This window comes from Brassica napus, chromosome C7 (genome assembly GCF_020379485.1).
Source record: "Brassica napus cultivar Da-Ae chromosome C7, Da-Ae, whole genome shotgun sequence".
NCBI classification, from domain to species: Eukaryota; Viridiplantae; Streptophyta; class Magnoliopsida; order Brassicales; family Brassicaceae; genus Brassica; species Brassica napus.
Window position 1 is genome coordinate 24,738,940 of NC_063450.1, and position 11,091 is coordinate 24,750,030.

At 36.0% G+C, this 11,091-nt stretch overlaps 1 protein-coding gene and 1 long non-coding RNA gene across 4 annotated transcripts; one reads left to right on the forward strand and one right to left on the reverse strand.

Moving 5' to 3' along the window:
- Positions 1-1,604: 1,604 nt before the first annotated feature.
- On the reverse strand, positions 1,605-7,704 carry LOC106371047 (AP-1 complex subunit gamma-1). Its single transcript, XM_013811067.3, has 18 exons — positions 7,461-7,704; positions 7,010-7,312; positions 6,588-6,729; positions 6,310-6,483; positions 5,863-6,042; positions 5,164-5,318; positions 4,830-4,920; positions 4,550-4,713; positions 4,379-4,433; positions 4,134-4,256; positions 3,952-4,047; positions 3,698-3,825; positions 3,337-3,441; positions 2,971-3,227; positions 2,639-2,884; positions 2,377-2,552; positions 2,177-2,278; positions 1,605-1,987 (listed from the first exon to the last, which is right to left on the reverse strand). Exons 1-18 carry the CDS (start codon positions 7,490-7,492, stop codon positions 1,892-1,894), a joined length of 2,625 nt encoding a protein of 874 aa, XP_013666521.1. The 5' UTR covers positions 7,493-7,704; the 3' UTR covers positions 1,605-1,891.
- Positions 7,705-7,815: 111 nt separating this feature from the next.
- LOC106370119 lies at positions 7,816-9,630 on the forward strand. Of its 3 annotated transcripts, none has more exons than XR_001274192.3 (6): positions 7,816-7,901; positions 7,999-8,125; positions 8,600-8,642; positions 8,726-8,823; positions 8,897-8,965; positions 9,076-9,630. It is a non-coding gene; the product is annotated as an uncharacterized LOC106370119 (long non-coding RNA). The 3 variants fall into 3 exon arrangements; XR_001274193.3 differs by adding an exon at positions 8,272-8,414 and having other exon boundaries at positions 7,867-8,125; XR_001274190.3 differs by having other exon boundaries at positions 7,880-8,125.
- Positions 9,631-11,091: the final 1,461 nt, after the last annotated feature.

An 11,091-nucleotide genomic window follows, 5' to 3' on the forward strand; every position in this document is an offset into this window, starting at 1 on the left:
AGATGAAAAACCCTAATTTCTAGCCGAAAGTAAATGTGTAGTGATTTGCGGATCCCTTCCTCGTTGCCTCTCTCTTCCCTTTTATAGGCGGTTACTCGTTAACCTAACTCGTCTTGACCTAATGGGCCTTTCGTCGATTGCGCCAAGCTGTCGGGCCGCTACTTTGAGTCGTCGAATCGACTGCTTTCAGTCGTCGAGTAGAATTTTCAACTAAATAATAAACTAAAATATAAAAATAAACACATGAAATCATAGTTTTGGATATTCGTTTTTAATTGGGTATGAATCGGTTCTCGTCGGGTGAGTCTATTCGAGTCAGTACTCTTTGGATTTAAGTTTTTTGTTTTTGCTTCTGGTTCTTTTGAATAAAAATTTTTAGACTCAACTAGATACTTATAATTTGGTTTCGCTTCGAACCGGTTCTGGTTCGGATTTTCAGGTTTGGATAAAATATCCATGCCTATAAGAAATAGTGTTAGACACGTTGGATACTCCTATATGATCAACTAAAACTAGTAAATTGGGTAACTTGGAAATTTGCAGATATTTATTTCATTATCAAAACTATCCTCCAGTTCACCGAATCCGTATCAGCCCACATAATTAGTCTCTTAGAAATACAAACAACTGTGGTTCCAATTAGTTTCTAATTTTAGCAGATGAAAAATGTAACACTCTTTCCATATTTTATAACGCAAGGACCACAACTGATTCATTTTCAAGAAAAAATATACTTTTTGTGAGATTCATTCTAATAAACAATTAGTCAATTCATATCTTTTATTATCATTTCTAGTTAATAGAAAAATGAGCAAAAGCTCTTAATTCTTTCCAATGTGGCATCACTTTTATTGACTCACAAAATCATACTGTATGATACAACCCTCGCACATTTTATTTTCGTTTCATCTTGAGTAGAAATCAATCGCGTTCTTTTTCAAGGGACCTTCCAATTTTCTTTTAAATAATAAAATGTTATTTTGTGAGCATTAACCAATATTTTATTAGATGAGATTTGTAATTCAAGAAAAATGTTAATCTCACCAAAATCACATTGGTCACACAACAAGAAGACTATTCGTGCAAATTAAGCCAGTGAAATAAATTTGCTCTGCAACATTATGTATTCGTCCAGGTGGTGATTCGCTATATAACGTCATTGGATTGATTATTACTAGTAGAAGTTTAAAATAATCTAGTAATTAGCCTTACAAAAAAGTTTTTCTACTGACAATGGTGTAAATCGAACATGTGGCATAAAGAGATTAAGTGAGTTCAAGTTAGGGTGTGTGCCCACTAGACTTGGTTAAAATTCATATATAGTAAATATTCTAAAAGTTTTTAAGAAATATTTTGAAAGCCTTCCAAAAATTAAAATAAATTTTTGCATACTGTGGTAATCGAAAACACTAAACACGATAGATGGTGATCAAGATGAGGCGTGTAGCCACCAGACTATGTTGTTACGCAGAATACTGATAACATTTGCGTTATTATATACTATAGACATGATTGTTTCGTAAATGTTTATATTGTTAAAAATTTGTATAATTTTGGTTAGTGGGGCCCAAATTACCCAGAATCTATTTCAAGTGGTCTCCAAATTATCACAGCTTAATCTTTGATCCCATACTCAAAAAAACTTTTGTACACAACGAGACAAACGTGTGCGTTTCCTCGATCACTTTAGATACCAAACGGGAAGTTTTGTTCAAAAAGAAACCCGGAGAACCTCAAATCCCAAACAAAGCCATAAGTTCTTGTTTCAACAATGGAAAGAAAATAGGAAGGGTAAAAGGTGATTTTGCAGCATCTAACGGCTCGGGCAAGACCAGTCTTTGTTTTTGTTGTTGAATCCGGATGATAAAAACAAATACTCAAGTCCTTATGCTCACAACCCACGAGGGAAGTTGTTGATTTGTCCTTCCTCCAATACATCTTTTCCGTTCACTTTGTACCCAATCCTCATGCGCATCACAAGAGATTTCTGTCATATAAACATTCAATCCCTCGAGTGTTAAAATCTAGAGGATCAACCAATCTTTATTTGAACATAGATTGAGCTGCGGATCTCATGAAATGATTCACTTAATGTTGAAGACATGAGCTTAGAAAGGAAGCTCAACAAAGAAAGTGTAGATACCTACTTAACAAAAAAAAAAGAAAATGTAGATACCTTCCCGTGCTGGCTGTTAGTGACTCTCAGATTCTGCGTTACCTTACCACCGCTTGCCGGGAGTGTGTTACTGCTAGCTGGATCCAAGTGCAGCTGGAGGAACTGGAAAATTCCAAGAACGACAGACCAGGTTAAGGAAAGAAAACTTTATACTAAGGGGCAAAAAAAAGATGAGGACGAAGTTAAGAAACTGAAATCACCTTTGGAACAGCTGCCTGGAAGACAAAATCAGTGAAAGTATCAGGAGATAAGTTTATAAAAGTGGCCTCGACATTTGTTGTTTGTGGGTTCCCTGATGGCTTTGAGAAAGTGAATTCAATCTTCAAGGAGCTGCTCTCGTATGCAACAATAGGTGGATATGCTGGACCATTGGTTGCTGCAATTAAGTTACTGATTTTCGTAAAAGGGTTTCAGTGATTATATAGATTCTGTTTCAGTGATTATCTAGAGACATTTCTTTACCTTCCTTTGATGGACTTGGAGAAAGGCCATCTAACAAATCAAACATACCACCAGCAGACGCGGTAGTTGCTATGTGAGGTGGAGCTGATGAAGAAAGTGCGTCCAGCGCAGTAGAAGAATTATTGTTCATGTCGGCTGTTGATAACAAATCAATTGCTGATGTGCTGTTTTGTGCCGGAGAAGGGGTCCCAATTGAAAGAATATCCAGCAACAGATCTGTGCCGGCTTTAGGAGCTGGGGTTGCACCTGAAACATTGCAAAGCTTAAATATCATAACTAAGGACACCATAAAATGAATCGAGCAGCTGTAGAGGCGCCACCAAAGAACTAACCAGATTGTGCTGATGATGATCCTAAGTCAACACTGAGAAGATCCTGAAGGAAATCTGCACCAGATGAACTACTAGGCGCAGCCAAGATATCGTCAGAACCCAGGTCCAGCAAGTCCACTAGTGGAGCTGCAGAAACACCATTTGGAATACTAACTGAAGGCTTGGCCATTGTTGAAACTGACGCAGGCAAAGAGCCAGCCCTCCGCACATTGAAGGTAGCCTCATCTAGCACTGGCATTCTCTCAACCAGGGAAGACCTATATGCACAGAGACCTCGCTTTCATGAGCTCTAAGGGGCAGGCACAATGAAAAAAATACACTAGAAGATGGATAATGAAGAGACAAACAAGGGATTTCATTAACCACCTGATATTTTTATGCCTCTCAACGATAGAATTGAACTCAATAGCTCTCTGCTGCATTTCAAGGAGAAGGCTCCCTTTCTGCTTCAAAATTACATCTTTAATTCTCCTGCCAGAATTTTATAAATTTGTTTAATCACCAGAAGAGAGCTGAGAGCAAGGATGGACAATGTATTTCTAATAATTTCTCAGAAGGTTACGCACTGCAGTTTCTGATAGACACAGCCAAAATTCCATTATTCATATACTCAGTACGCATATGCATCTTGTGTAGAGTTGAAGTTGAGAAGTAAAGATATTGGATGAACGAGGGGTGTGGGGGGATAAGAACAACAGACACTGAGATTGAGAAAACTTTAACATACTCTGAGATAGAAGGAAATCGAGATGACAGCTTCAGTAGAGCAACCAATGCCATCGCTTTTGTAGTCATATCTGAGTTATGGCGAGTAATGGCATCCTCAACAACGTCCACTGCATCACATTCCGTTACCTGCTCAAGGCAGTCAACTAGTCATTGCATGTTTTATTTTACGGTCAACAAGACATCCGGAAAACAAGAGCATCTGCCTATTAAATAGGGATAAAAATGAGTTACTATTGGTACTGTAGTGCTCACCGTTATTGGATCTTCAATACCAAGCATCCCCACATTGTTGACCAACAAATCACCATATTCCCCAATGCACCATATGGCCACTCGGACAAGGGTCTCCTATTTGAAATCTCAAAGAAACCATATTAGGAAGGATTACACAAATTGAAGATTGAAATCAATCAAACATAGAAAATAAGAGGTACCTGTTCCGAATATGTCAAGACTGCTTTGTATAATGCTCTGACTGTATACCCATGAAGCTCTGATGCATTGCTTATGACAACAATCAGAGCATGCCACACATCATCTTTCACAAACTTTCCAGCCTACTAAGACGTAATAGAGGACAATAGGGTTAAGGCCGATACAAAATGTCCAATCAAAAAGAGCTTAGACAACTATAAACTCTTCAAACATAGCATAAAATGTCTCGTATTTTTATCCATACCTCCGACAGAACCTTGAGCATCTGATCAATGTACCAGATTTTCTCTGGAGAAAACCTGCATTATCGAAATTGTCAATAAATCAATATAGAATCCAGTTAACTCGACACTCAAATCTCTTGAGCATAAAAAAAGTTAAGGCAAGTGCTCACTTTCTCAAACAGAATACTTACTTCTCAACGATAGAACAAATTTTTGCACTAAGATCCTCCTTAAAATCTTCATCGCTGATTTCCAAATAATCAATTAGCTCCTTTGTCAGTTGTTTGACATTATTCTCATTCACCAAAAGAGAGACGAGCTCAAGAGCTCTTTTCCGGATAGAAGCATCTGGGTCCTAAATTGTTGATGGAAGCAAAAACCAAATTAATATGAATTCTTTCTCTAAGACAAGTAGACAACTATTACTTACAGTTGTATACATATATTTCCGGGTAGTACTAAAAACAATACCTTAACACATTCCAAGATTGTAACTCTGTGCCTTTGCACTGCTTGATCATCAAAAGCGATTGCTTTCATCAGCATGTTTAATGCAACATATCTGAGAGAACGAGAATATGAATTTCATAAGGGGAGTGCAGTGCAGCATGTCTGAGAGAACAAGAGTGAGAAATTATAATATAAAACGAATATTAAGAAGCACTGGCTGATAACAAGAGGGCAATGTGTTTCATAGAGCTGCATTGATAAACGGAAAACAACAAACTAGTAATCTAGTTCTAAACATATGGTATCATATGATTGTAACAGATAAAAACTGAAGTGAAGGGGTTGAAACTTGAACCTGATATTATTGTCACGGTTAGATAGGAATCTTCCCAAGATATTGATAGCAAGCACACGCAAGCTACTGGTGTCTTCAATGGCCATGATTGTTTCAACACACTCATAGAGTATGGCATTTCCTGCGTTCTTGTTTGATTCAGTTTTTGTTGCCACCTACAATAGCATGAAACCAACTAGAATAAAGATATCTCTCAGCGTAACAGCAAGGAACTAGAAAACAAAGCAACCAACAGTAGATCCCTGACTCTGAAGTTAGAAGATTTCTAAAACAAGACATGCAACAGAAGCAAGATTCGCCATGGTGATAGAACTGATTGAAGCAACCTTATCTAGCCACAAATAAGCACTCGCTAATAAACAAAGACCGGCATCAAAAGAGGTAAAATTCAACCCGGCCAAAAGTACGTGTAATGTCAGTACCCAACAAGTCCTGTATCCAACAAAAATAATGATATCCCATCACCTATCAACTAGTGAAGCTTCTTTCTCCCATTACGCTATACTTAAACATGAGCTGTAGCACATGAGATAACAAAGCTATCATATAACACTAGTACTTTCTACAAAAATTTAAAAATATATATTTAATGCAACTGAAAGAAAATTACGATAAGATCTTGATGGTTCCTAAGGGAATTACATCCTAAATGTGAAAATGGTGAGCCATATCCAGGATCATTAGCTATTTGTTACTAACCTGGGCAAGTATATCAGTCATCAAATCACTAGCATTGGCGTCACCGTGGCCTAAAACACGCAGGACCTTAAGTAACCGTATGTGTAAAAAAGGGTCTGTGATCCCTGCAACATCATACTCAGGCTGATATGCGCTATTTGTAATATCCCTCAGAGTTTTTATTAGCCCCTCCGTGCATTTCTGCATAGACAATACAAAGACAAAACTTTATCAAAAAACCTGTCTGCCCATTTCAGCACAATGATCTAGTTCTAGGCGAATACCGCACGTGAATCAAACTCATTTGAGGGCAGGAACGTAAGTGAAGGAGAAATATAGTACACAGAAGCATTATACAAGTAATATAGTGGGCACATGTACGGATGTTCAACGAAAAATATAAAACTACAATATGCCGCTGCTCCTGTATGCACTAATTAAGCGATTTACAGAAGTTTATTGAGCTACCTTCCTGAAGAATTCTAGGGCCTCATCATTGATCGTGCATAGTTCATAACAAAGTTGAACTCCTGTTATAAGAACACCATGATGCTTTTCTTTAAGCAAGGACGAAGCCGCATTTATAAAGTTCTCCGCAAGATCTGGAACTTTCCTTACTATTCTAGTGGAGCAAAGTGCCGCCTACATATAATACAACAACACAAATGGTCAAAGAAATGAAAGAACAAAAAAAAACAGCAATCGAACTCCATCAAGCCATATATAGGAACTAGAAAACACTTCACCTTTTTCCGGATATTAGGGTCACGAAACTGGATCAACCTTTCTACTTCCGGCGCAAGATCACGAGCCATTTCCGCAGAACAAATATTCCCTAAAGCACAGAGCGCCAATCCTACAACATACTGGTTCGTGTGGTTAAGATCTCTGCACGTGAGTCAAGGCTAAACCGGAACAAATCTATTAAGCTATTTTCCCCACCTTGAATTCCTACCATAGCAATGAATCCCAAAAGCAAATGTGCGATCTTTCACCACTAACATTGAACAAGAATCTAAGCAAAGGCCATGCTATTAAAATCAATACAATATGCTTTCCTCTCCAAATTCCCATCACAGCAAATGCAACCCTAAATCAAGAGTTCAATCTTTCTCCACTAACACTGAACAAGAATCTATGCAAAGTCACTAGGAACAGTAAAGGATACTGTTTTAATGAGTTAGTGACGAGCATCAAGACTTCTTGTCTCTCATCAAGAAGCAACATTAACCCGAGATAACCAATCCTCTTCTCTGGAAACCCCGGAGACGCAATAAGCTTCAAGCACTCCATCTGCCCAAAGTGCGTAGGGTAGCCCAGCATGTGTATGAACATGAGCTTAGCGAGGTTCCTGTGCCTATCATGAGGGTCATTCTCGTTGATAGATGCTCTGATATCAGCACACTCTTTTCTCACAACGCCACGCTCCTCAGCAGCTGTTTTGCAAGCTCTTATGGATCTGATCATGTCCCTGAAATCATACAATTTAAAGTAAATTTTCAAACTGATCTGAAACATATAAACACCCAAATCCTTCTCGCATTCCCATTCGTATATGATCAGAAACAGAGACTATTATGAAACGTGAGATGGAAATGGAAAGAGGAGGATCCAATTACCTTAGACGAGTACTGGAAGAGAAGGGATTCATGGTTGGAGCAACTTTTAGGAAGAATCTACAAATCGAGTAATCCGCGCGGAAGAATTACGCCGCCGGAGCTCCGAGTAGCTGATCTAGAAACGAGGGATGAAAACGAAACTGAGTGATTTGGATCTCGGTGGACACGACGACGATTCTCAGTCTTCGTAAAGCCACATTCCAAATTAAATACGTTGTAACGTGATTATAGATTAAACGGCGACGTTTCCTCAGCAGCCAGAAAATATAAACTAGCCGACAGTGGGCCTTAGTTGGGCCCAAGTGTAACAATTACTTGAACAAGTGCGCGACACTTTAATAAAGTTAAAAGATGCTATGCAGCAAGTAAAGACGCAAGTCGCTTTCTCTCCCACTACTCGATTCCGACAAGTCGCTTTCTTGTTCGTCGTTTTCAATCTGGGTATGTTTCTTTCAGATATCTGCTTCTGAATCTGTTAACTTGCCTCAATTTCCAAACCCAAAAATGGGATTTTTAATAATATTTTCATGGGTACGAGGTTTGTCGACGGTCATAAGTCTGGAATGAATCCACAGACGACTCATGCTCTACCACCAGGATCATCTTCCAATTTGATTCGTTAGGATGCACATTCTACACTAGTACTTCTTTTCCTCTGTCCATTGGTAAATACGCACAAATCCACCACCTTTAGTACTAATCTATGGATCGGATCATCGTAGCTGTGTTTGTAAATGGGTAGTCGATTGAAGCTTGTATAAGTAAATGTTAGGGCTAATGGGTAGCTCATTTGGAGTATGTATTTGTGTAGATAGTGTGATGAGTCGGTTTGCTGGGGATGGGAATCCCGGTTATTTAGATGGGTAACAGCCGGTTCAGCAAACCTCGTGGTAGGGAATGTCTATGTTGCTGATAAGAACAAATAAAGCCATACGCAAGATTAGCTCTCTTCAGGTGTTTTATCCATTTTCTTATGCCCCTTTTTGCTTTGAATGCTAGTTTAGTTTGTTACTGTCTAATCTTTTGTTTACTGGGCTGCACATAACGCAACATTCTCTAGTGACTTTGAAAAAACTTTTGTTACGCATAGATGTTGTTTGCTTGTTGTCTCTGACCATGGAAACGAAATGATCCGCCAGATAAACCTAAAGGAGGAGGATTAGCTCGAAATCTCTCATACTAGTATGTTTGTTTTTTTGTTTTTTGTAAATTTTGATACACTCTGCTTTTAGAAACTTCAAGGATTCTCCTTTTGATGTTTTCAGGTTTAGGGTCATACTCTCTTTGGTCAGTAGGGATTGTCCTCTCATGCTTTCTCGGTTTAGCCATTGGATTTGCTACTCGCCCTTACATCATTCGTCATGTGAGTTTCTTTATTTTAACTATCATCATCACATTTGTTTATGTCTCTAACTCTCTTAACCAAATTGTTATAGACAGGAAGAAGCGAATCACCACCACTCGTTTCATCATGACATGGAAGCTTCTCCTAATTATCAAATTAGGTTCGGACCTTCTTCTCCTACGTTAGAAACTTAGTTGCTGGATCGTTACTAAGTAGACTAATTATGATGATTGTATCTCACCTTTCCCTCATTTATTCCGCAATAAGTAGATTAGAAAGTTCGATGGTATCTCCCCTTTTCTTCATGTGTCAACGGTCAACCCAACAATGTAGCTATCTTAAACAAGACAGACACGTTACTAAGTAGACAGCAACTTAGAGCCGCCGCTCTCTCTGGAACCTTCTGATGATGTTATGGACCTGATTACATTTGATGATGCACAAGAAACTAATAATGATGAAGAGTGCAGTGATCAGGAGACTGACATTGCTTTGACTCTTCCTCGTGCAACCATAGATGACATGATAAACGTTCAGATTCAAAGATGGCTGAGAACAGCGCTGCAGTTATTCCTCTGCTGACTAGGCTTTTGTTTTTGTTTAAAAGCAGAGGAAGTATGTGTCTTCAGTAAAATTGTTAATGTTCTTGGAACTAAAATAGCTTTGTGCTGAACGTGTTCAAATCAAAAATGTTCTTGGAATTTCAAATCAAAAATTCCTTGTAGGCTCCACTGCTCAGATTAGCAGAACTTTTGATTTGTCATCTAAGTTAAATGCATTGTATTTATGTTATGCATTTTAATAGGGAAAATCGCATTTTAAACCTTGAGAGTGCCACATTCTCGCACTTTAAACACTGAACGATTTTGACTCGCACTTTAAACCTTGAAATTGACATTTTTATTATAACAAACCTCCAAGTCAACTAGGTGACATGTACTGTTCATTTTGGGATGACATGCCGGTTTTTTCTTTTTCTTTTAAATAAAAAATAAAATACATATAAAATTCGAAAAAAAATCAAAAAACTTGAAAAAATTGGAAAAATTCAAAAAAATCTAAAATTTCAAAAAAAATATAAAAAATAACATTTCAAAATTAAAAATAAAATTAATATTTTTAAAAATTAATCCAATTATAAACCATTAAGTATATATAAGATAATAACTTGAATGGTGATTTTAGATTCTGGTTTTTGGTTATTGATTTTTTTTAAAAAAATTTGATTTATTAATACTTAACTTGTTAAATTTTCAAAATTAATCCTATTATTGGTATTATTTATTAAAATGATATTTATTTTAGTAATTTTAAGTTTGTTTAAAAAGAAATTAACTTATAAGTGAAGTTCTTAAAAATAGTAAATAACTTTGAAATTAAATAAATAACTTTGAAATTAAATAAATAACTAATCAAATTTTAGAGAAACTAAAATATGTGCTACTTATCTAAGAAGTTTCACTCATACCAAAACCTAACATATACAAATCTAAAGGCATACATCTCTATCTCTTAATTATATTTCAAACTAACTTACAGTATTTTAGTTAAGGTCGAAAACATTTTAAGTGGTCTATGAGAAATTTTCTAGTTTCACAAAAATTTAATAAGTTAAGTATTAATAAATCAAAAATTAAAAAAAAATCAAAAACCAAAAAAACAGAATCTAGTATCACCATTCAAGTTATTATATTATATATATTTATTGGTTTATAATCGGATTAATTTTTTTAAAAATATTTTATTTTATTTTTAATTTTGAGTTATTTTAATATTTTTTTAATTTTTCAAAAAAAAAAACGATTTTTTCGAATTGTTTCGAATTTTCTATGTATTTTATTTTTATTTAAAAAAAAGAAAAAACCAACTCGTCATCACAAAATGAACAGTACTTGTCATCTCATTGACTTAGTAAACAAATAAATCTCGTTGGAGGTTTGTTATGATAAGAATGTCACTTTCAAGGTGTAAAGTGCTAGTCAAAAACGTTCAGTGTTTAAAGTGCGAGAATGTGACACTCACAGGGTTTAAAATGCGATTTTCCCCATTTGAATATATATGTTTTGTACGATTATTTTAAGGTTACATTTGTGAGTTTAGAACTAAAATTATTATTAAACTGAGTATAACTGAGTTAACTATAAATATAAAACATAATTTTTACATAAATTAATAATTTGTTTGTTTATGGGAAAATTCTCCTTATATAGAGAATTACAATTTAATATTAATAATTTTTATATTTTTAAATACAATCAATACTACTGTAATTTTAAGATAATTTAT

Excerpts from the sequence above, each read along its gene's own strand:
- LOC106371047 (XM_013811067.3), bottom strand. The coding sequence starts at position 7,492 with ATGAATCCCTTCTCTTCCAGTACTCGTCTAAG. Across the intron at positions 5,319-5,862 it reads TGACTGATATACTTGCCCAG|GTGGCAACAAAAACTGAATC; the intron begins GTTAGTAACAAA and ends ATGCTATTGTAG. Across the intron at positions 1,988-2,176 it reads CTAACAGCCAGCACGGGAAG|AAATCTCTTGTGATGCGCAT; the intron begins GTATCTACATTT and ends TTTATATGACAG.